Source organism: Acipenser ruthenus, chromosome 17 (assembly GCF_902713425.1).
Source record: "Acipenser ruthenus chromosome 17, fAciRut3.2 maternal haplotype, whole genome shotgun sequence".
Lineage (NCBI taxonomy): Eukaryota > Metazoa > Chordata > Actinopteri > Acipenseriformes > Acipenseridae > Acipenser > Acipenser ruthenus.
Genome location: NC_081205.1, coordinates 9,886,745 through 9,912,653, shown reverse-complemented (window position 1 = coordinate 9,912,653; position 25,909 = coordinate 9,886,745). Strand labels below are relative to the sequence as shown.

The window sequence follows — 25,909 nt, the reverse complement described above, 5'->3', positions numbered from 1 at the left end:
ACAGTTCTAGGTTTTGCATTGATTACAATGGTGTTCATTCATGAAGTGTATTATATTATTATTTTATTATTTATTTCTTAGCAGACACCCTTATCTAGGGCGACTTACAATTGTTACAAAATATCACATTATTTTTTTTACATACAATTACATTATTTTTTACACGTTATTTTTACATACAATTACCCATTTATACAGTTGGGTTTTTACTGGAGCAATCTAGGTAAAGTACCTTGCTCAAGGGTACAGCAGCAGTGTCCCTCACATGGGATTGAACCCACGACCCTCCGGTCAAGAGTCCAGAACCCTGACCACTACTCCACACTGCTGCCGTAAGTGTATTCAGAAATCTATACAGTCTACTATTCAAGGGGTGCACAACATTGTAAAAACATCTGGAAGCTGTAAGCATACACATTGTGGTGTGGGTGGAAATCGGTTGATTGATAAATAAGAGTGATATTAAATATGTTCTGTGGTAGGAGACACCTCTTCACACAGAGAGTGGTAATGGTATGGAATGGGTTAATTAGTCATTATTATTTATTATTTGTTTATTTAGCAGACGCCTTACAGAGACTAGGGTGTGTGAACTATGCATCAGCTGCAGAGTCACTTACAATTACGTTTCACCTGAAAATCGGAGCACAAGGAGGTTAAGTGACTTGCTCAGTGTCACACAATGAGTCACTGGCTGAGGTGGGATTTGAACCGGGGATCTCCTAGTTACAAGCCCTTTTCTTAACCACTGGACCACACAGCCTCCTTCCTCATCATGTTGTCAGTCATGTTGCAGATGCTATTCCTTTAAGACCCAGCTTGAGAAAGTTTTGAGACGACCTGTACATTTTCTTATGTTTTTATGCAGTCTGCAATGTGATGTTATCAGGAGCTTGTCCCAGTGACACCTTTTATATTCTGGTCGGTACATTTCAATGTGGTGATAATGAGTGTAGAGTGACATTAACAGCAGTGAGATTATACAGGTTTATTTAAGAGTGTATATTAACCTAAAAAAAGATTTAGGGACTGCAAAGTTATTGGTTTTTCCTTAACCAGTTTATCGTGCTCTTCTACCAGCATTAAGCAGTTAAAAACCAGTACGCTCCCAGCTCTGACCAGGAAAAAACAGTGCTTGTCATTGTTGAAATTTCCAACAGGGCTTATCAAGGCCATCTCCCAGTCCATCAGCTATAACCACTAGGCCACTCTGCCTCCTAGTTTTGCAGCTTAAATCACAAGGCCACACTGCTGCCCAGTTTTCAGCACGCCCTCCTGTTGATCATGCTGTCATAATCATTCCTCCTCCTTGTTTGTGTCTGCTCTTGAGAGTTTGTTTGCCTAATGGGTTCTGGTTACATCAGCTCCAGCTGCAGTGTAAAGTTCACAGGTAATAAAGGCGTCTCCTTGCTTGAGCAATCTCATTGCTTTATTATTAGTCTTGTGAACTTTGACTCAGCAGGAGCTCCACAGCAGCACTCTGCCCTGTCCAGCTCTTCATATTGAAACTCACTTTCCCACCAACAGTATCAAGGTAGGCTTTATCTGTTAAAGCTATTTCATGTCTTAATATTTATTTGATCAGGCTTGATTGGGGTCTTGGGGTTAAGCATGAGGACAGAGAGATTAGATTCAAGTGAGGCAGTGTGGTCTGTTGATTAAAACTAAGGAATTCTGAGGGCAGCAATTTGGTCTGACAGTTAGAGCTGAGGGGCTAAGTGGTGTGTAGCCTTGAAGTTAGCGTGAGAGAGGCTGGTCCTGTGTTTAGAGCTGAGGGATAGTAAAGGAGGCTCTTATTCAGCAGTGGTAGCCAGGAGATCATTGTAGGTTTGTTGGTTACCAATCTAATGGAAAGGCACATTCGTTCCCATAACGAGCGGACATTGATTACATTATAAATCCTTATTAGGGTTATACAGGATCTGCACAGCAGTTCTGGTGTCACAATGTGAATGTTTCTAGCCTGCTTACTGCAGTGCACTAGGTGGGGCAGGGCTGCTGAAGTAAGAATTTGATCAATAAGCAGGGGCAGGAATAGAGAGAACATGGTTGTATTTGAACACAAGTTATAAAATACAGGTCACTATAAAAGAAAGAGCCAGATGTATTTGCTTTGCTTTGCTTTGCTTTCATAGCAGAGTATGTTAGTTGACTTTCATGTCATTTTAAAGCCTTACACAATACATTCTTTATAACTCACTCTGTTCATTTGACATTGGATACAATGCGATGATGGTCAACTTTGATCGTTGTTAACCGTTTTATGCGCTATGCTTTATTTATTTTGCTTTACCTAACACTCAAGTGATTAACCCTTAAAATGGTTTGCTATGGTAGGTTTGCACTGTCATTTAGCAGGTGTTATAAGATTTCACTGAGCTTTACCATACAGCCCAATGTTTTAACATGCTTTTATCATGCTTTCCACCCACAGTTAGCATTAACTTTGTAGAGAGAAGTGGTTTGCAGTGTTTTTATAGATGTTTAAGACATAGAAAACAATTGAGATTCTTTCATTTTGGAAGTGTTTTACCAGGATGTATTGGATAACGCTGGAAACTGGGACTGTGCAAACAATATCATTATCTTTGACACCAATACTTTTCCTTACAGAACAGGTAGAAAAATACATATGCGATATCTTCATAATACCAGCATATTACTCTTTAAGAACCCAAGTAGCAGAACCATTTGTAGACCACAGCTTTACCGACTATGGCAAGGCAATTTGTTTGTCTGATAGCATTTGTACAGGTACCACCAGTGTGTGTAACAAGTAACAGAACGTTCTTGATAGAGGCTGCCATGCTGGTATAAGGATTTTGTAAACAGGAAGTGCCCATTAGCCTCTTTATATCTCCCTGCAGAGATTCATTAGCCTCTTCATATCTCCGATTATCAGAAATTCAGGTTTGCCCTTTTAGCATGTTATGCATTTCCCTTTGAGCATTCTTTTTTTCCCCACTTATAGCCAAATATTTAGTTTCGCCCTATTTGCAGGCATGCAAAACATCTCCGCCACACAGGTCCATTCATTATATGGGCTCAAATGTGCAGTTTTGAAAGAAACATGTATTTGAATTTTCAGTCATGATATCTGGTTAACGAAAGCTCTTTCACTTCCAGGGTCATTTCTTCTGGAGAGTGATAACCCGATAACCAGAGAATAAAGCACAGAAAACAAGTGCTTCCTTTCACCTAAAGTAGGGCCAGATGTCTGTTTTATGAAAATACTATCTAGCTAATAGAAATGCAAAATGACTAAGATTTATGTGATTATTTTGTTCACAACAATCACCTTAATACTTGAACCTTAATGGCCATGGCACTTGACAAATAATGTTATACACACCATCATTTCTTTATGTTCTATAGTTTTTCTGGTAAACTTAAGTGAAACAAAATAATATATTGAGACCGGATGGGTACGCCTGGTTCTGACTGTGTATGCAATTCAGTCTTAATGTGGTTGAGTGATTAGATGTGTAGTTATCTTAAACCAGACATGTACTCGGTGTCTGGGCGGGTTGATACAGTGCTGTCCCAAAGACCTACATGTTGCAAAGCATGGAAATGTCAAGCCCTGCCTTGGAAATGTCCACCTGAACTGGTTTCTCTGTTTGAAATTGCAGAACTATTTGTTCAGTCCCAGTTTTCACTCTTATCCAATACATTCTGATAACACACGACCAAAACAAAATAATCTCAATCAGTTTCTGTGTGTACAGCACTGTGCACATTTATTAGAACACCCCATTGCTTCTGTAGTTTTGATTTGTTGTGCATATGAAATCAAAGCACTGGAACTGAAAATCTTGGAAAATTGGCAAATAGGCAAATTAGTGATTGTCTAGTTTAATTGATGACTTTACAATAGTAAGAGAAAAGGAACACATAGTCACAAATGGTAAAATGCACGAGACGTTTTATAAGTTGTTTAAGATGCCTAATTAAAGCACAAAGTGGTCTAGCATTTTCACACACGAGTGCCTATTGTTTCTGTATTGCTGACCACTGACCAGAAATTTAAATGCTCACAGGTAGGTATATAAAGAATATAAATGACAAAATCTTGGTGCTCTAATACATTTGCACACTATTGTGTATCTAAATATACTTGTTTCTCCCCTATAGGGAGAAAAAGAAAAGAAACGAGGGAAGTCAGCGATCGGAGGCTAGCCCAGGGCAACAGGAATGGTGGGTCTCCGAGCTCTGATAACGGGCAGGAAGGGTGGTGGGGGGGGGGGGGGTCTAGGGGTACCGTTCACAGGTTATTTGACATTTAGACACAGTGAACAATTTACTCATTTGCTTACTTACAGAATAAAACACATAAACCAAGGCAAAAGTCAGTGTTAAACATCCATATTAAATGAGTATATGCCACGTTTTAAGATGTATGTATCACAGTTCAAAAGGTTGATTACTATTCACACAAATAGCAGTAAAACATGAATAGGAAATACATGTCAATAGCTTTACACATGTATGAAGTGTAATCCTGTGCTGTTTTAACTAATCTGTGTTTATTTGTCACTTCAGGATGTGGGTATTCTGGAGATCCCTGCTGAGCTGTCAGCCCTGCTGCGTGCTGCACAGGGTGAGTTACCCTGAAACACTTTACACAAATCATTGTGCACAGAGCAGGGGAAGCAAAAGCATTGGCCAAGGCCCATTGTGACACATTGTGTGCTGTTTTTGTTACCAGCTGGCCTCTATTTCCACACAGCCAAACATTTCAATCTGATTCCATACACACAACAAATTCTTTCCAATTTAGTTTTCTATCCACAAAACAAAGCATGCTACATCAGGGGGTCATACATTTTCTGAGGGCCCCTGCCTACTGAAGCCATATCAATCTTTGTTAAATAATGGTACATACTGTAAGTTAGACCTTTGGCAATGAAAATTAAAAATGAACTGCAGAGTTTACTGTATGTCATTCTAGTAAATGTTATCAAAATTATCCCCAATCATCCAATAGCAGCATTCATGTAAATAAATGGACCCCTTGGCCCCTTGAAAGTATCTTGCAGCCTCCCATGGCTCCGCAGCCCCAGTTTGGGACTGTGCTAGATAACTGTCAACTGTACAAGAAGGGGAGCAGTATAAATATTAATGATGTTAATAAAGGGTAATACAGTATAAAGGTGATGCTAATAATAATAATGATGATAATAATAATTATAAGTAAGTCCCATCTTTAAATAAGACTATAATGGTCTAAAAAGAAACAAACATTTTGTCAAGAAGTCTCGAGGTATTCTCAGATTACAAAATAACTCAGTGGCGTGGCAAAAAAATATAAATAATAATAATAATTATAATTATAAATTTTCAGGAAAACAATTGCAGTTAAACTGGTGTTACAGCTGTATTTAATCCCTGTTACTCTGTATACATATTTCTATCTATAAATAAATAAACAGTATGGGATTTTTTTTAAATGTTGGGATCCTGGTGTTCTTATTTCAATAATTCAGTTTCATTTCTCTGAGATGGGAGGGAGCCTTGGCAACGTGCTGCATTGGTAATCTGTATATTGAGGGTGTTGACTTGGTTCAGGGTTCAGTAATCAGTTAAAGGAAAACACAGCTCGTTGTACAAAGTGTACCGCTCTGGCAGCCCCTGGATTTACTCACTTTGTCTTTACCTGTAACATTCAGTACAGAACTGTGGTGGAGGTCATCCCTGGCAAATCTATAAAACTATAAAAAAGAAAAACAGACTACAACAATGACAAATGTGCCATGGTATAAGTGATAGGCCTACTTTTCTAGGTGAGGCACTTAGTCCACAGTTAGTTCTAATTGGGGTCTATGTAACCAGTCATAAAATAATGAACGTTCACTATATTGTTTGTGTTCTTGCTGCCTCAGAGCAATTCTGTAGTTTTACTTTTACTTTTTTTTCTCTGATTTGGATTAACTGATTTGGTAGGCTTAGTGGTCCAGTGGTTTAGGAAAAGGGCTTGATACCAGGAGGTTCCCGGTTCAAATCCCAGCTCAGCCACTGACTCACTGTGTGTGACCATGAGCAAGTCACTTAACTTCCCAGTATTCTGTCCTTTGGATGAGATGTAAAACCAAGGTCCTATTGTAAGTGACTCTGCAACAGCAGTTGTCCTAGTCTCTGTAAATCGCTTTGAATAAAAGCATCTGCTAAATGACTAATAATAATAATAATAATAATTCATGTCAGTCCCAGGAATGACCTCGGTTCAGTGTGTGCATTGATAGCTTGCACCTCATTTCACTGTGTGTGCTCTCTTCAGACACGCACACGCAGGAGACTTCCTGGAGAAGATGTGAGTTTCTGAAACTTTAAAGGAATTGCAGCTAACACAATTATTCAATAATCTTTCCTTTTCCTTAATCTGTTCACTTCTTTGTTCATTTCACCTCAGCAGTGTCTTCTGGGTCAAAGCATGTCAGTCAATGAGGGAAGCAGCTAATTATGTTAGCTACAATTACTTTAAATAAATATCCAGTTTAAAAACACTGACAATTATACTACGGCTTCTAAAGATAAAAGTAATAAGTTCTGATCTTATTGTAAATCTGACATGGTTACATGGAAAATGGCATGTTTAGTCTGTTTTAAAGTCTTGATAAAGCTAACCACAATTAAGTGTCCTCCTTCTCTACCCATGCTACAGTAAGTAAACACTTTATCTTCAGTGCCAGTAATTCAGTTGTAAATCAGGTACAGTAGTGGCGTTGTATCAGTGCAGTTTCTATGATAGTTTTTGAAGCTGGTAATAGCTAAAACCCACCCAGCGCCCTAGTTTGGTTTTGGGGCACTGTGCTGCGGGAGATGAGATGTTACACTGTGGTCCTGTCTACTATGTGAATATCCTATGGTACTCTTTTGAAGTAAAACTGTGGCCTGGCAGAATTCCAAATACCGGGATTAACTCTGAAACACGTCTTCAAATTACAGCTCCACGATAAACGGGAGCACGTCATTCCTGGAAAAGAACGGTGCGCTTTGAGGATCCACCCTCTGCAAATAACTGCAGTGAAAAGATATTTGAGCCAGTTGAAGTTCAACAAAGAAGTTGCTGTACTTGTATGATGCAAAGCTGTTCCGGAACTCAATGGGTTTTATTTAAGCTTTGTTTTTAGGAAGTTGTCTTTTCAAATATTTACTGAGCAGAACTGAGAAGGTTACAAAGATCTTTATGTATTATTTAAATAAAAAGAAAAACAATTGTAACACTTGACTTCTATGTTTATCCACAGTGCAGGTTTGACACAGGCACTTCAGTCTGAATCTAATCACAAAATACAAAAACAGATTTTTGCCTTACCAAATACCTCTCTCACAACTGCTTAGGAGAATGAATACAATTACGTGAAATAGTTTGTAATTGAAAATCATAAATAGTCACTGTCCAGGCGCCTGGTGAGCTGAAGTAAACACCTGGGCTGGCCTTGGTCCTACAGGTGCAGGCAACTTGCAGCATCTACTTTGGATATAAAGAGGCAATTGGCTTGGTCAGGGGATAGCTACTGACCTTCAGTTCTCCCAAGCTGCTGTGGCGAACTAATGCAGGGGTGTGGGGTAAAATTGGGCATTACATTTATAAAACAAAATATCCTTAATGTGACACTGTGGATGGCCTTTTGAAAGTCCAGATATATAGTAATATGTCATGTCTTCAATGAAGTCACTTCTGCTGTTGAGTGTCTCTAACACTGTTGTGTTTCCACCACAGGTCGACAGCATGGCACAGAGAGCCGTGTCAGTGAGGTGGCTCCTCCTCAGGTGAAAGCTGAGCTCAGCCTTTCCCTGCCCCCTGACATCAACAGCCACCCCTTCTCCAAATATACCAGCACACACCTCCAGGTAACCAGGCACACTTTTAAAATCTCTGTCTCCCTGGCCCTGTGTGAGCCGCCGCCTCAGTGAATTCAACCTGGGGTAACCACAGTGATTTTATAATATTATTTATTGCTGTCTTCTCCTGCCAGGACCCCCTTGCTAATGAGATGTATATCTCAAGGGTTATATCCTGGTTAAATAAATACAGTTGAAATTTGAAGATGTGAATTATTAGTTTCTTAATGGCCATCTCTAAATAGAATTAAGAAGTTTTAACAGGTTTATCACTGTATGTTTTAATCTAAGGGATACTGTGATGGTCCTGTAAAACTATTCAACAAAAGAGAAAACAAATTAAAAATTCAGATGGACACACAGACAGACAAACACACACAGGCATATAAAGTTGTACCTCCCACCCCGTTCAGACAGAAACACACACACATCGCCAGACAAAGCCCTTTCCTCCCTTCTATAAAGATGCATGGCCTCAGACAGACAGACGGATCAAGTTCCTGTGCTCTTCTCTCTCAGGATGGATGGGCACAATCCCAGGACAGCCCCCTGCAGAGACCGCTCACCCCGCTGGGCAGAGAAGACTCGCGGTCTGCCCTGGAAATCTACAAACTGGTGAGTGTCAACCCCATTAAATTGCTTGTTGTATTTTGAAACCATGTGGGGAAGCAGTCAAAAAGGCAAATAGAATGCTTGGTTATATAGTTAAAAGTGTAGAGTACAAATCCAAGGAGGTTATGATGAGGTTGTGTACTATACCGGTGAGACCGCACTTGAAGTACTGTGTTTATGATGAGGTTGTGACAGGGCTTAAATAAGTTATTAAGACAGGATGAAGGAACTGCATTCATTATTTAGTGGAAATAGACTAAGACAGAGAGTAGAAGACACTTCTTCACACAGAGTGGTGAGGTCATGGATTGGGTTACCCAGGCAAGTTATTGAGGTTGAATCACCTGGATGCTTTAAGACCCAACTTTCTGAGATCACCTGTACAACCACTGATGAGCTGAATAGCTTCCTCATCTTCGCAAAATTCTTATGTATTAATGTTTAACTTGAATTATCATTTAGTGCTCTGTATCTCCTTGGAAAAGTAGACTTTGCACTCAACTGCAATCTTTGCAATTAACAAACACATTCTATCTTATTATAACCCGAATGATGGCATAATTTGTCAATGATGTTTGAGTTCTGTATTACTTATTTGTGATCACCCTGAGAACAGAGCTCTAATAGGCTGCTTATGATGATGGAAAGGATATTGGCAGGAATCATGCTCCCCTTTAAGACTGTATTAGAATTGCTTTCCTGATTAACCTGCTGCTGTTTGTTCACCAATAACAAAGAAAATAAAAGGTAAATGTTTAGTGAATAGTGGGATAGACTCTTCAACAATGCTCTGAAGTTCATTCCAAGGGACTGTGAGTCAATGGTTGTGTGATTAATCTGTGTTATTTCAGCAGTATGATGTTTTTGATTGTTTTTACTAAACTAATACAATCAATCAATAATGTTAAGCTAAAAGAAGTCTAGTAGACAAATGTTTTGCCGCCATGTGCCTTATTAATTTTACATTAAAACTTTCAAGTTACACATGAAGTTCAATAGTAAATATGCTGTAACTGACCCGCTGTCTACTGAGATGTTACCACTTAAAACCCATATGCTTTAGTGGCCATTTTATTTCAGTGCAAAATATTACTTCCTTCCCCTTCCCACTCTCCCTGTCTCTCCCTCCCCACCTCCCGTTTCCCTCCCTGCCTCCCAGATCCTGCGCTTCGTGGGAGACGAGGATCTCCACGGCTGGGAGGAGGTGGTCCTGGGGAACTACATTGCCCAGCGGGGTCTGGCCAGCCCTCAGCTACGCAACGAGATCCTCAGCCAGCTGGCCCACCAGACCTGGGGCAACCTCGGGGATGAGAGGGGGCAGAAGGCCTGGCTGCTACTGGCATCCTGCCTGGGCTGCTTCATGCCATCAGCTGGCCTGGACAAACCTCTACTCAAGTATGAACAGCGTACTGCATTTAATTTGTTTTTTGGTAATTAGGTAGTTGGTTTGTTCGGTAGGTAGGTAGGTAGGTAGGTAGGTAGTTAATTAGTTATGTATATTCCATCTGTTAATTTCTAATTTTCACTACAGCCATTAGTCTGCCATTAGTCATATACAAGCCCATATCTTCTGCATTGTGGTTAAGACGCCTGCTAATAAAAACCTGACTTAATTTGCTAAAGATTATTACATTAACAATTTGATCCGATTTCACATATATGATCGACTTGGAATTGAGCATCCATAGTTTTAGCTGGCCTATTATATATTAACTAACAATTAACAGAGAAAAGAAAGAATGTAAGAATTAACATGCTAATTAGCTAGTTGTTAATAATTAATAGAAGGCTTTTAAAATAAACCATGACCTGATATGCAAATCAAGATAAATAGATGTGTTAGTCTTATTGTGCTAGAAAGTAAAGAGAAAGACCTGGTAGAACATTCTTCTTTGTCACAGGTACGTGTCAGACCACGGGCTTGGGGAGTACAGTTCAGTCTGCCAGCACAAGATTCTGACCGGTCTGCAGCATGGCCCAGAGGCTGCTCGAGTCTACCCAGCAACACAGCTGGAGTGGACAGCCAATCAGAGAAAAGGAAAGATGGTGCTGGAGGTTCACAACTACAATGGTGAGGATGATGGTAAGCTTCAGATCTGTTCTGTTCATCTGGTTAATGAATATCTACAGTATGTGTATCGGGTTTAAGTTTGGGGCATGGGGAAAGTTTAATATACCTTTTAATGATAAGTGTAGAATAACTTTTTGTTAGTTCTTTGAGTAATTGTGGTGGTTTGCTGTGATGCTTGTAACTGTTCATGTTTATTTAGAAGAGAAACTCACAGCCGAAGTCAGCTCCTGGACGACAGGAGAGCAGTTTGCAGGCTGGGTCCTTAATTTCAGGTAAATACAAAATAATAGCAGAACCTTAAATAAATCAGCTTAACATATAGGCAATGCACTGGCTCTTTAATAAAATAATTGTATGAACCTTACCTGTGGAGCACTTTCATTCGGTATGCAGATCTAAGCTTTAATTTCCCGAGTACGGTAAGAATGAACATTTGAAAATGAGACAGAATTTGCTATAGCTTGAGTCAAAGCTAGACATGCAAGATCTGTAATGAGAGAGGAATTGCCCAGCATATAGGATTAGTAGAACAGGGTCAGATTCTGCATGAAAGATAATTTATACAAATAATAAACCCAATGGTGAGCATGCTGGTGCAGTTTCCAGTATGTCCTGCCCAGTTCCCTCATTGCTTTTGTGTTTTTGCAGTCCCCTCAGGGGGCTGGCGGAGATGCAGAAAGGCTGGTCAGTGTCTATGTTCACTGGGGAGGACTGGAAGGACCTGGCTGGCTGTGACTTTGTGATGGACCTCATTGGGGAGACTGAAGCCGACAGTCGCCAGTACCCAACCTCTCACTCAGACTATATCTTCAACCCTGTGACGAACGGGCATCCGGACAGTGGCATGTAGGTATTACACAAACCAGCTATAAAACCACTGAGGGCCTGGCTGGCAGTGTGGTCTGGTGGTTAAACCTGAGGGACTTGGAAGGCTGCGTGGTCTAAGTTGTCCATTACATGGCTCATGATACATTTTGTGTCCTAATTCTAGTTCAGTTCACACACCCTCCACTAAGCTGTTTGTTTGGATGGTGTTGATGTTTGTTCCCAAGCAGGCTGTTCTCAGACGACCTGGAGGACAGTATCCCTGCCGCCCCTGATATCCAGGCTCCCCTCCGCCCTCCTGTCCTGAACTCTGCAGACACAGCTCACTGGGATTCACAAACCTACTCCTCTGTGTATCAAGGTCAGAATCATCACATACAGTGTTAGTGTTTAAATAGGTATGATCTTCAACAGAAATATCATGTTGTCATATTGACTTGGTTTGGTGAAATGCACTTCTTTTTGCCCCACCCCTTTATTGGGAGTACATTTTCAAAGGCAACTGAGGGTTTAAGATAGGTGTAACTCTTTGACTGGGGTCTAGTATTAAGACTGTAGGCGTTAGTAGATATTTAACCATTTTAATGTACTGTAGGCATGATAGTTTAGACATCATTAACATGCCCTTGTGTGATATTTAATCTAAGACATTTTTTAAATATTTTCTTAATACATTTAATACATTAATGGTTTCTTCAGATAATATCGTACCAGGCACAGCAGAATGAGTATTTAAATTTGCCCCCACAGCAAAATATGAGTCCATTGTTGTGTACAAATGTAAATGGACACTATTCATTAGTGTATGTAGTTAGTCTGCTTGACGTGACTTATAATGAAGTGTATCCAGACCTATTTGACACGCCCCCCTCTTCTTCCTCCTCAGGCTCCGCCCCACAGCGACGCCCCCAGACTGGACTCGACTCCTATGTGGATGACCTTTTCGACCCTGTGCTGGGCCACGGAGCGGACGTGAGTTCACCTCACCTTTCACTTTGAATTCTCTTGGGGATGCACATCTCATTTTTTACGGACCCCGACAGACTTGAAAACAAAATCACACACTGGCTCAACATTTGTAATTTGATGCACACAGTGCTCATATTGAATTTTTAAATGTCCCTCTCTCTGTTTGCCCCTGGACACTCCCACTTACTGTTTGCTAATCACTGACCGACTTGAATGGAAGCCATTCAATTAGGACCGTTATCATTTATTGTGACTATTTACCTAAGCTCAGCACATTTAATCTGAAAGCATTTAATACATCAAAAACTGAAGCTTTTTTTTTTACTTAGTACAAACTATTATTTTGAAAATGACATATTTGCTGTGTAATGTGTTTTTTCTTTAATTCCTGAGTGTATATTTTATATGATTATTTCATTAGTTTTCCATTTTTCTTTCAAATGAGTGTAGTTTGTACACTTTACGTCACCTAGAATTTTAGGATTGAGACATAAAAAAAAAAAAAAATCTATATCAACATAATTTTGATATCTTATTTAATATCATGTAATTAAAGAAACTACTAAAATGATATCGCAAAGGTTTTCCTGGAAGCCATAATAGTAGTACAATATTTTATGTTAGATGTCGAAATGTCACATTTTTCAATTTTTGTCAGTTTTTCCTTAAGTATATGGGAAACTACAAAGCGGTGTGTAATTCAATATGTCAGCCTAACATTATTCAGCAGGTTACATTCGACTTTATGAAGCAAAATGAGTTAATTCTATAGGGTGATGCAAAGCTTTTTGTCCCTAGCTGTATGTTGAAATTAGCTTGTCAATGCCTTGCTGACAGTGCTTTGGTATTTTCTGTTCTTCAGGAGATGGGGAGAGCTAGCATGCTGAGCAGGAGAATGAAGGGCGGGGGTGGAATAGGCCCCAATCAACCAGGGATGTTTCCATTCACAGGTACTGAAAAACACACACTGCTTCTGGGTGGTTACAGAGCGGACCACGGTAGACCACACACTGACACTTTTGTAATTTTCGTTTTTGAAAATGCCTCAGATAAAAAGTGACTGGTTATTTTAAGCTATGACAGTCTGTTTACCATTTCTACTTGTAAGGGACAATTCACCTGAATCCCATTAAACTGACAGCGTTTTGCATTAGGGCCTTAAACAATGATTGTGGTTTAAATGTTTTTAAAACAATAGAAATAATACATACTTAGCCATTAACTGATGAACCCACCTCTTATAAAAGTCTACCGTCATAAAAGCATGGAAAAGTGTCATACAGCATAGTGAGAGCCTGGTAAAAGCAGACATTTTAAAAGCCATAAAGGTATGGTAAAACATATTAAAAAACGTGACTATCCATGGTCGACCGCAAGTCATGCATTTCAAACTGTGTACATTTACATGTTGCTTAGTTTGTCTGTGAGTCAATGTATCTGATGATTTTCTGCATACACCAGCTTGTGCATGTATGCCATGTTGCGTGGGTTATGTCTTGATTTCTGGGTGAGCAATGGCTAATTATTAATATCTCTTGTGTTTTTTTCAAGGCGCTCCGATGATGCAAGGCTATCCTAGGGGTATGTGATTATTGTTTAAATGTTTTATAATAATTCAGTTGTAGAGAAGTTTCCAGGCTACATTATCTCCAAGCCCTCACTTTATCCCCTTCTTGTAATTTCCTCTTGATATTGTAGGTATGCAGGCAGGGTCCCAGATGCCCAGCTATCCCACGATGCCAATGATGGGTGGATTCATGCCAGGCATGCCCAGCATGTCCATGATGCAGCCCATGCCATGTAAATGTCTTCTCTTCTTGTTGGGGAAGTCCTCTTTCCATTTTTGTTCCACTTCTTATTTACACAACTCTAAACTCAAAGGACAATTCTGACAAATGTTTCAGCGAGAAGTCTTTGTCGATGTCTTCAATGTTGAGTTTTGGTTCGCTTTCTATATCTCAGGGTAATTAACCTATTCACATCAATCTTTTTGACACTTTATCCCTGGCAAGTAAGAACGTGAACCAGAACTCATTTCAAGACTTATGACTTTTTGTCATAGTATTGCAACATATACCACATTTAAGTGCTTTATAGTTATATGTGAAATATCTACAGCTGTAAATTGAAGGATATTTGTATTGTGTTGGAGTTAAGCACTATTGATAATAAAGAAATGTATATAAATGTGTAACATTCTCACAGATATTACTTTTAGTTGTTTAGAAATACCTAAATAAATTTTAATTAAATGACAAATGACTTGAAGAAATTCTGTTACATTTCTAAATTCAGCACTATCGAGTGTTTAATAGTTATGGATGATACTTGTAGTTGTTATAGCATTGGGTGTTGTCTCTTATATTAGTTCCATCAGATTTGAACAAACACACATTCACACCACCATTGTTACAGTCTTGGCTATGTGGGGTGGAGGGTGTCTGACACTTTATTGTTCCTAAGGTTTGATTTGATCAACACATACCCTGTCTGGATACAATTAATTTGAGTGCATTTTACAGCATTATCTAAAAATGATTGATTATTGTAATCAAGAGGTGCTGTAAAATTCTCTAAAATAATTGAAAAGCTCTAATAGCTTAAATCAACTTATGTGTAGCCCAGGACTGCTGTAACCCTTCTCTTCCTGTATCTCAGCCATGATGATGGCCGCGGCTCCTGCTCCCTCTCTCCCCGTCCCCGACTCCCAGCAGCTGGCAGCACAGCAGCAGGCCTTCATCAACCAGCAGGCCCTTATCATGGTGAGTGTGGGGCAAAAGGAACAGGCCGCTGCCTCTTGATCACCTCCCTCCCCACCAGAGTGTCACAGTCTGCTAAATACTGTTCACTTCAATATGTACTTTCATTACTACAGTGATGTGTCGTTTTATAAATACTTTTTCCCTATTAACAACAACCTTTGCACAAAGACTACCGTATTCCTTTGAATTTAAGATGCACTTTTTATACCAGTTTTTTCTTCTTAAAAATGGCCTACATCTTAAATTCAAGTATAATGATGCGTGTATTAAAATTGCTAACAAAAGACATGATTGCCTAAGTACACAAACAGGAATGTGACTGTCTGCCGCAAAAAGATGAGCAAAAACATCACTACCCGAGTACACAAACAGCAACGTGACTGACTGCCGAGAAAAAACGAACAAAAATGTCACTGCCCGATCTTGAATCAGCCATTACATACAGGCAGCCATTTTCAAAGAAGCGTCATTAGCTTCCTGAGGAATTTGAAGAGAAGCCTTTACAGTTTCAGCGTTTCGTTATTAGGCTCAGTTTTAACAAACAGTACCAGCTTGGACAGATCGGAAATACTGACCTGACCCCCATATTTTCAATATGATAAGCAATACCACAGTTCACTAAAAGGGAGAAAAACAAGTGTGAGTAATCAAGACTGGAAATCAGAAGCAGCACATAACTGTAATGCTCTGTGTGATAGCAGAAGTTTGCAAACTGCCTCCATGCATCATTTTCTTATATGCGTAATTGAGGTTGTATCTTTGTAAATGCATCTTTATTTGATGTTTTATTTTTTCCTCAAATTGAGGGTAGAAAATTTGGTCTGCGTCTTAAATTAAAAGGAATACGGTAATTTGATATATTTGGTCATTGACGTATGTTTTGTTGAACAATCATTGTGAGAATGCATTGTCGATTGACAAAATCTTGAGTGCAGTATTATTTACTGTGCAAATTAAAACCTAGATATAAGGACATGTTGAAATTGCCCCATGCTGTGTCTACATGATTTTCTGATTTCTGGAATCACGTGTTTCATAAGAGACATAGGAGACACAACGATTGGAAAACAGTTTGTTTGGTATTGGAAGCAGGCATATTGTTTAGTAAGTCAGTGAATATGTGTGACTGATCTATCTCTGTCTCTGTCTCTCTTTGCCTCTTCAGGCCCAGCAGATGACTCTCCAGGCCATGTCACTTTCTCAGCAGCAGCAGCTGAAGCAGCAACAGGTTCCCAGTCTGAGACCCACCCCTCCAGATACCCCCAAACTCAAAGCACAAACCAGCCAGCAATCCTCCCTTCAAAGAACTCCAGAACCTGAACCGGAACTCGAGGCGAGAGCCATCGTGCACAGAGCCCCAGAACCGAAGACGAGAGCCATTGTGCACAGAGCCCCAGAACCGGAGGCAAGACCCATCGTGCACGGAGCCCCAGAACCAAAGGCGAGAGCCATCGTGCACAGAGCCCCAGAACCTGAGGAGAGACCCATCGTGCACAGAGCCCCAGAGCCCTGGGTATGCTTCTTTCCCTTCCTCTGCTCAAGAGAGCCTGTCCTGTCAATGGCACAGTCGAGGGCCAAGTCAGTCAGTGAATAGCTGTGTTCTTTCCTAAAGAGAGTTGAGTATCTGCATATATTTGAATAAACTAGTGCTTGGTTTATTCGAACAAACACAGCTTGAAATGTTAGTGGTGGCAATCGCCCATGTTTATATTTTTTATATAACGGTATTTATAAATGAGAGTCAAATATATCATGCAAAGGAAAACAATGCATGACTGACATCTGAAATAAATAACACACGTTCTGCTGTAAAGTGTTTCTCTCCTTTATTAGATAATGATTGGGCATCAGGTTTATTTCACTCCTGAGAGATTTGTACTATGTATTATACTTTTTTGTCCAGTTAATTTAGATTGAAAGAATATTTAAATATTTCTTTATAATATTCAAACAGGGAAAAAAAAAAAAAAAGCACTATAATATACAATATGCATTCTGTATCTACCGGTGTCTGTTGGTGAACACAATAGCATAAAGTAGAATGTGTATTTATATAAGAAATATTTCTGTCTATTGAAATTGTTATGTGAGGAAACACTAACTCTCTTCTGATGGGATGTTTTCAGGTGTCCGTCGAAGAGGAAAATCAGGATCCTGAGCAACTGGAGACATTCAGGAAAAAGATTGAGTTCTTCCAAAAAATTGGTACGGGTGTGCTTACTATTCTCTAATCTATTGTTGAAGAAAGCCAAACATTCACTGCTAACCAGTCCCTTTCCAAAAAAAAAAAAACAATCTGTATGTGTTCAATTGTCAGGGACCCAGGAGAGCCATGTGAAGAAGGTGACCCTCCCCAAAAAGATCCAGCTGCCCAAGCCAGCCCCTCCTAGCAGGGAGGAGAGGGAGCCCACAGTAAATGAGAAAGCCAGGAAGCCCCCAGAGGAAGAGAGGGCTAAAAGCCCAGCCACAGTGCCCAATGGTGCCACCCTGGCAGCTGGACAACACGTCAGGGGTAGGAATTGGAGACTATTACTGGGGAGACTATAAAACCCACTGCAGATTTACAGCTACAATTAATTCAAAAGGAAATTAAACAACACACCTGATTGTACAGCTATGACCAAAAGTATCACCTTGAATTTTAGTATTGAGGAAAAAAAAACAATATGAACATAATTTAGATATTTATTATTTAACATCTTGTAATCAAAGAAAGTACAAAATGATAGCACAAAAGTCTACCGGAAGCTATAATAATAGTACAGTATTTCATGCTAGATTTTGAAGTGTCAGTTTTCCATTTTTTTCAGTTTTTCATTATATATATATATATATAAAAAAAACTACTATATGGAAAACTACAAAGCGGTATGGTATGTAATTCAATATATTAACGTAACATTATTCAGCAGGTTTCATTCGACTTTGTGAAGCAAAATGATTTAGTTCTAGAGGGTGATGCAAAACCTTTGGCCTTAGCTGCATACATTTACAGTGATGGGAATGTTGTTAAATGTGTACATTCAGACAAAGCAAAAACATTGATTTAGAAAATAAATGGTTCAATAGTAGACATAAGAACATTATCTGTATTTGCTTTACATAATAATGATAGATTCTGAGCATAATACATACATTTGCAGAAAAAAATGATAACTGGAAATCGGATAGTGTTTAACGTCTATTATTCCTCCCACCCACACAAGACCAGTCTGAGGAGCAAGGAGATAACGGGTGGGAGCAGTGCCCAGAAGTACCTATTCCCCCCAGCGCTGAGTCCAAACCTGAGCCCAGTCGCGACATTCGAAATATCATCAAACAGTACCAGAGCCGACCCGCCCCAGACCCGAAACCCTTTGACCCTGTCAGGTAAGGAAGACAGCAGGACTGCAACATTATGAGATTGTGCTTGTCTACAGCTATAGAATTAACTCATTTCAACAGTAAAATGAGTTTGTAGACTGTACTCACAGTGCCGTCTGCAGTTCTTACAGACACGTATCAGAATGCATCATTAAAATAATTTGTTTTCAACAGTTTTTCTAGCTCAGTGTTTCCACACTCTGTAGACCATTGGCACACCAGACCATCCTGTTTTGTAAAACTATTCTGCGTGCTGATGTTTACAGAACATACATATATGTCACTTACAGTATAGGAGGCTGTGTGGTCCAGTGGTTAAAGAAACGGGCTTGTAACCAGGAGGTCCCCGGTTCAAATCCCACCTCAGCCACTGACTCACCCTGAGCAAGTCACTTAACCTCCTTGTGCTCCATCTTTCGGGTGATACGTAATTGTAAGTGACTCTGCAGCTGATGCATAGTTCACACACCCTAGTCTCTGTAAGTCGCCTTGGATAAAGGTGTCTGCTAAATAAACAAATAATAATAATAATATTACAGTATTAGGCATTACTAGATTTTGGAGATCAAAGATAGGTGACTGATAGCTATATATGAAACTGTACCAACATTACTAAAACAAATCAGGGACAAAATCAGTTATTTGAGAAAGCTTTCATATTAGCACCCGATCTGATTGAGATCAGTCGATTGAATGGGACGTTATCAAGCAAAAATCATGCCGTAGGAATGGGCCAGTAGGTACCTACTAGCCTCCCAACATGTAGAGTAGGTATGGATTAAGCGTTTTAATGGACGTCTGATGTAGTAGCCGCTAGAGGGCGCTAAAAAGCGGCTTTGATATAATAGTAAACATTTGTAACACAGTTCGTGTGTGCTAATGCCGCGCAACAGTATTGAAATTAGTGGTATTTTTGTATTGTTGGAAGCAGAGCCTATTTCTTATACAGGATACTATGAGTCACTTCTTTACAATGTTCCCAGAATACTCCACTCTGTTTTACATTGTACGTTTCACTGCAATGTTGTTTTTTCTTGCAGGGTTCCTGCCAAGTCGTTTGTGAAGAAGAACGACCCCAAGGAAGAGGCCCTGGCCATTCTGAGAATGAAGAGCCAAGCTCCACCCCCTGAGGTGAGCGCAATAGCACAGAGCTGCAGCAAGGGGGAGTAGGTAGAAATAATGAGTGTCACTCTGGCAGAACCATCATATTATCACTATTTTAAAAAAGGGAACTGATCCTAGGTTTGTGTGGTATTCAGTAAGCATGTTTATAATACTTGAAACTGTATCTGGCATAACAATATTGACTTTCATCTGGCAAAGTAGTGGAATGTATTGGCCTGATTTTTTATAAAAAAAATAACAGAAATGGCTATGATGTGACCTACTCTGATCCCATTTTTGAACTCGCAGCCTGGGTAAAAGAGATTTTCTGAAACAATGTTGTTTTCAATAAACTGTTGCTTGTATATAAATGCTCGTGTTTTCATGGTATAGCGCTCTATTTTCCAGCCTCCTCCCAAGAAGACCCCTTCCCCTCCTCTACAAAAGAAGGTACAAGCCCTGCCTAAACAAGAGGTGGCTCCACCCCCTCCTCTTCCTCCCCCTGTCTCCAACCCTTCCACCGGGGGGCCACGCTCTATCTCCAGCATCATGAAACAGAAGCAGCAATCATTGGCTGATCTCTTCAGCCCTCCCCCTACCACAGCAACACCACCTCCTCTTCTGATGACCCCACCCCCTCCACAGACTCCGCCCCCAGCCCCATCAATAACAACTGCACCCAGTAAGTTCACTGCTCTTTCTCAGATGGCAGTTTTGTATTAATTACTTTGTATTAATAACTATATCAGAATTACCTTTGGGGACCACAGTCATGTGCTTTTTTGTTGAGAGAATGGGTGTCATGTGAACAGATCTAATCTACTGTACACAACACAGAGCTGTGGCGGGATATGGGGCAGTTCCTTAATGATTACAGCCTCCTAGGGAAGTTGTATTGGGTGTGTAACCCTACGGTCTAATTCTTCAGAATTGCCCACAGAATCATCAGCTTTCTATCAGTCTGTGGCACAATAACCTGCAACAGAGAGATGCAGCTTTCATATATTACAGCATGCATGTCTGGGATATCATTAAAGTAACCAAAAGTATTTCAGCTTGTTTGTATATTTAATCTGGGCATGGGTTATAAATGCTTGTTATGCACAAATATTCCTATCTGGTTTGTACACAAACAAACGGACAAAATACTAAAGGGCACATTTTCACTGGAGCATTGAGAGTAGATTTCTTTGAAACAATACTTTAATTGATCATGTTGCTCTTTTATTTTGACATTACCTTGTGTCTTATGTTTTAAGACCATCTTCTTTCCTGCACTTTGCAAGGCAGGACCGCTAAGCTACTCAAACTGCTGCTCATAAAAAGACTGTCCTTTACCATTAGACAGATTCACTTCTGTACATTACAACCTAAGTAAAGTCTGACTAGTTGCTTAAAAGTTTGTTTATTTGCTTGAACGACGCTTGGACCCTGATACAAGGGGGTGAATGGAAGCAGATAACGACTAAAATGGCTGTCTTTGTGTTCCTCTGCAGGTGCTGTGCCAAAGATGGCTGCTGATGACAATATAAAGACTCAGCTCCACAAGTTCTCGGCCAGCGTCTACTTCTCCTACGTTGACATGCGTTCAAAACTGTTCCTTCGCAAAGAGGTGAGCTCACTGGTTAGACACACTAAAACTGAGGGAACATAAAGCTACTTTTTCAAGAACAGTAGCATGAAACCTGCTTCCAGGAGACCAGGAGACCGTCACAGCATCAAACCTAGTCTCCTGAAACCCAAGTGGCTTCGAGTTCCCTCAGCTTGAGGGTGCTGAGAGACTGATATAAAACGATATGCTTGTTGTTTTTGTATGTAGGTTGTCATGTACAGTATCAATATACAGGGTGATTAGAAAGTAAGTTTACCACATCAACGCATGGTGCATGGTGCATGGTGCATGGTGTATTGATGTGGTAAACTTACTTTCTAATCACCTTTTATAGTGTTATTATTCCAGGGATATAGTTGATTAGCAGATTAGCAAAAGTTATAGCGCATCATAATATCAGGGTATTGTACTCCATATGGAAGTTGTCTTTCCGTCCGCCCGACTGTCTGTCTGTATGTCATGCTTCGATTTGAACATATACTGTATCTAGGGAATCACTTGTCTAATTGTGATGAACTTTCCAAGGACATTCTTTAGCACAATGTATTGAGTGTATCATGATGTGAGGTGTGTAGGTTGGCTCTCTGTCACTCTGACTGCCTGCATGCCACTCATACACTTTAAAGAAATCCTTTTCCAATTGTGATGAAACTTGCTAAGAGCCTTCATTAGGTCAAGGTACTGCATGTATGGACGCTGTCCGTATGTCACAATGGCATTTGTACATATTTCTAGAAAAGTGCTTGTTCAGCTATGATTAAGTTGGGTCTGGACATAATTTAGTACAAGCTATTTAGAGATCGGAATCTGTGCTTTCATAATGCATCTCTTTCAAATCGCATTCAGTTATTATAGACTGGTCTAACTGACAAGAAAGTGGAGTTGGATTTTAGTTTTCATCTTTAAGACAGTGAGGTGTAGCAATCCCAGCGCTGTGTATTGTAGACCCTAGTTCCTATTTTGAAGGATGTGGGGGCCGTAGATTAGAGAAATGATCAAGCTCATGTGAATGTGCTTCTGAATGCAGGTGTTCTACCCGAGGGAGAAGTTTAACCAGCCCTACATTCTGAACCACCTGTGTGAGCAGGTAAGAGTGCAGGTTAACAGCAGTTCAATGGGGGGCTATTTAGTTAAGTGACATTAAACCAGTTCCTAACTTTTGTACTGTATTTCTGCAAGATATATGTGTAAATTGAGATTTCCAGGTGCTGATACAATAGTTTATAAGGCTTTACTATAGTAGTAAGAGTGCCCCCTGGCTAGATTTAGAGGTAAATTAACTGATCCTTATCATTTTATTCCAATTATATTGTATCAAAGTATTTAGTGTTGTTAAACTGCAATAGCAATGTCATTCTAGTAATATAAACAGCTGGCAATGTAAATTGTGTAGTAATACCAAACTACATTTAAAATGTAATTCCTTACAACAGGAAGTCTTCAGAGAGGAAAAGATCAACTGTAACAGTACAGTATAAAACTAGCAAGGAGAGAGCAGTTGAATTATTGTGGAGTGGTTTATTGGCAATTGAAATGATTTTCGCTGAACACTTGCTTCACAGCCATAGCAGTAGGCAATGGAATACCATTTCATACAGGGTGTCAGACTATCTCACCCTGAGACTGGCGTGACTCTCTGTGTATAACTGAATGACCTGGCTGGTTCTCATATCCCTCTCTCTGGTCTGTCTCTGCAGATCATGAGGGACACTTACTCTGACTCCTGTATCCGCATCACTCGAGAGGAACGCCGCAAGATGAGGGACCTGCTGGGTAATCAAGCTGAAATGTGACCGGGGTCCAGATTAGAAGTGATGCTTTACTATAGCTTCCAAGCCCAGCCTTTAACACCAGTAACCAATCCAGCAAATACCTGTATGAACATCACAACTGACTCTGGTGACCCATCCCAGTAGATTAGCTGGTATTGAAAGTGGTAGATTACTATTTCATGACGAATCTTCAGAACAATGTTCTCAGCAGTGCTGATTGAGAAAGTATTTAAGAAAATGGGTAGATTAACCAGGGTCTTCAATGTGCAATTTGCACCACCTTTGGTGTAAATAAAATAATACTTATTTTTACAAAACAAACAAACTGCTGGAGGGTAAAACAAGGCTTTAAAACCTTATCCCTGGTCCTCTTCATTTTGATAAAAATTGACTGTTTCCCTGGAAAGCTACAGATTTGTTCAAGAATAACATCTCCTGGGCTGTCAATCGATTAAAACTTTTGATCGGTTAATTTATGGGCATTAGCAGATTAATCGGTAGATTAATCTGTGCACATTTTTCATAAAGGTAAAGATCTTATAGCGGCTGTCCAGCATAGTAATACAAAAAGATCAATAGAACCTAAAAAAAAAGCCTAATGGGAATTTGGTCTTTTTTTTAAAAGCAGTGTTGTTATTATTATTTATATTTTAGTAAATGTAATACATTTTCACAGAACAACCGTTCTTTCGGGCCACTGTCAGTCACATACTAGTACCCGAAAACACAAGACAGCTGAGCTGCGTTTCCAACATGTTTAATATACCATTATGGCTACGTACTTGGCTTCCTTGTACTTCTGCATCTAGCAGAACCTGAGGCACCAAAGAGAGTAAGCCGTTCGGAATCTTGTTACAGGTACCTGAGAATACTGTGGCTATTGACAAGTGATTGCTTAACATGCTGTCGTAGTCAGAAATCAGAGAAAGTAATTCCACATAATTACCTCTAATTACCTGATGCCAGTTGATGTCAGTTCTTGCTTGCCAAGGTAAATAACAGAATCAATCAAGCGTTTAAGAACCTCCTGGGTTTTTCTTACTTGCTCATTGTGATGTATTGTATCCCTACGCTTCTGCTCATCGAGTTGAACAGGTTTGTCTAAAAGTTTTGAGTAAAGTACAGTGGCTTGCACGTGACTTTGGGAACACTCGTGTTGTTGTGCTGACTTCATTAGACATCCTAGATTGCTGTAGCCAGTGCTGTTCCATATCACCTTTTCTGTACTGAACAAAAGACAATTCTAGCAGTACTTTTTTTTAATTGACAGCTACCGGTAAGCCACAGATACCATTCATAATTTCAATTTTGGAAGCGGTGAGTATCCCTTCCCTTCCTTTGTCAGTTCAGGTATTTGTGGTCTATACCTCCATTTTTTCTGCGAAAGTTCTTGAAAATTGATTCGTAACCAAATCGACTACAATGTCTCCGTTGTTCTACGACATTTTTTTTTTAATTTGTAAAAAGCCATTCGAAATATTAATTCTAAGTTCTCAATATAATTCTCTATAACGGTCTCTATAATAAGTAATATCGCTTGAAATTCAGCTATTCTAACACCCTACCCTAGCATATTTATGTCCCGCCTCTGCTCACTAATGATTGGACAGCTGTAAAACCAGGGCAGATATTTGACTTTCCCATTGGCTAAACTCCCAATTATGTCCCACCTCTGCTCACTCATAATTGGACACCTATATAAAAGGGGCAGATCTTTCATTCTCCCATTGGTTAAATCTACTAAAGACCTTCAACTGTTTATGTCCCGCCTCCGCTCACTTATGATTGGACTGCTGCGGAGAAAATGCAGATCTTCTATTGGTTGAATTATTTTATATACAAAAAGTAAATTCTGCGTGATTAAATTGTAAAAAAAAAAAAAACCCTACTAATCACCCAATTGTAAGTTGCAATGGTAGCTATTACTCGTTTCAAGCCTGTCCCTTGTCTTTCAGCTGATTTCCATGTGGGGACCAGCATCAGCTCTGTGCTGGACAACAACATGAAGAAGAGAATCGTGTTGGCGGCCAGGGACAACTGGGCTAACTACTTCTCGCGTCTCTTTCCTGTCTCTGTAAGACCCAATCAGCATTCACACCCAGAATTCAACTGGTCAAATATAGTCCAAGATTGACAAAGTATATTCATAGAAACAGATGCATTCACGATCGTTATAAATCATTAAGCTGCGCTCAACCAATCCAGAAGTCCACGTTTTAGAAATCTTATTTGAGTACTGACTTGTGCAGACTACCAACGGATTAAATTCTAAAGACACGGATAACGTAATTTACTATGTATTGTGTTTTTTTTTTTAAATTAAAACATCATTTGTAATAAGTTCATATGTACAGTTGACCCTGTCTCTTATGGTAGAGTGTCTTGTTTCACAGTCCTCTTGCACCCCCAAAGTGCTCAAGAGAAGAGACTCTTATACCATAAGGTCAACTCTGCATATTATATTACAGACAGATTATAGTTCTGACTATAATTCTAATCAGAGGGGAACTGAGGCTGTACTGACATCCAAGAGATTTCTGTACGCAGACACCTCCTCACTATCTGTGTTGAATTTAGGGAGGCAATGGATGTGACAGCCAGATTTTGGGGGTGTCCCATCGTGGGATCCGGCTTTTGAAGGTAGTGAAGGCGTCCGGCATCAACCCCAAACACCTGAAGATCCTGCGTAGCTACAGGTGAGAATCCACCATCCTGACACTCTTTGCTCCTATCCAGATGGGTATTTAGGACATGATTTATTTTATGACAGTGTCGAAGAAAACCTAGGTGATTACTAGGGCTTCATGGTAAGAAATTGCTTATTTTACAGCATTTCACGGTCTAAAAATAGGCATTTCGATATTTTTCACGATTTAAATGTAATATGCAAATAAAGCAGAAAAAATAACATTGCTACTTTCAAAATTCTAGTTTCTCTGGAGTTATTATGCAACAAATGTTCCTAAATATTTAA

At 39.7% G+C, this 25,909-nt stretch overlaps 1 protein-coding gene across 1 annotated transcript in view; it reads left to right on the top strand.

The window, feature by feature from the left end:
* The first annotated feature begins 1,448 nt into the window (after nt 1-1,448).
* LOC131697931 (unconventional myosin-XVB-like) overlaps nt 1,449-25,909 on the top strand; it is a 40,177-nt gene continuing 15,716 nt past the window's right edge. The window contains exons 1-27 of the mRNA XM_058989939.1: nt 1,449-1,534; nt 3,127-3,203; nt 4,135-4,197; nt 4,543-4,600; nt 7,724-7,854; nt 8,365-8,460; nt 9,617-9,852; nt 10,359-10,540; nt 10,728-10,800; nt 11,177-11,374; nt 11,584-11,714; nt 12,240-12,325; nt 13,185-13,272; nt 13,874-13,903; nt 14,021-14,122; nt 14,981-15,084; nt 16,250-16,597; nt 17,211-17,289; nt 17,402-17,596; nt 18,291-18,453; nt 19,488-19,578; nt 19,960-20,233; nt 21,048-21,163; nt 22,191-22,250; nt 22,861-22,936; nt 24,891-25,009; nt 25,513-25,631. Of these exons, the coding sequence (XP_058845922.1) occupies nt 4,195-4,197; nt 4,543-4,600; nt 7,724-7,854; nt 8,365-8,460; nt 9,617-9,852; nt 10,359-10,540; nt 10,728-10,800; nt 11,177-11,374; nt 11,584-11,714; nt 12,240-12,325; nt 13,185-13,272; nt 13,874-13,903; nt 14,021-14,122; nt 14,981-15,084; nt 16,250-16,597; nt 17,211-17,289; nt 17,402-17,596; nt 18,291-18,453; nt 19,488-19,578; nt 19,960-20,233; nt 21,048-21,163; nt 22,191-22,250; nt 22,861-22,936; nt 24,891-25,009; nt 25,513-25,631 (3,158 nt within the window). The 5' untranslated portion in view covers nt 1,449-1,534; nt 3,127-3,203; nt 4,135-4,194. The remainder of the gene's footprint in view (nt 1,535-3,126; nt 3,204-4,134; nt 4,198-4,542; nt 4,601-7,723; nt 7,855-8,364; nt 8,461-9,616; nt 9,853-10,358; nt 10,541-10,727; nt 10,801-11,176; nt 11,375-11,583; nt 11,715-12,239; nt 12,326-13,184; nt 13,273-13,873; nt 13,904-14,020; nt 14,123-14,980; nt 15,085-16,249; nt 16,598-17,210; nt 17,290-17,401; nt 17,597-18,290; nt 18,454-19,487; nt 19,579-19,959; nt 20,234-21,047; nt 21,164-22,190; nt 22,251-22,860; nt 22,937-24,890; nt 25,010-25,512; nt 25,632-25,909) is intronic.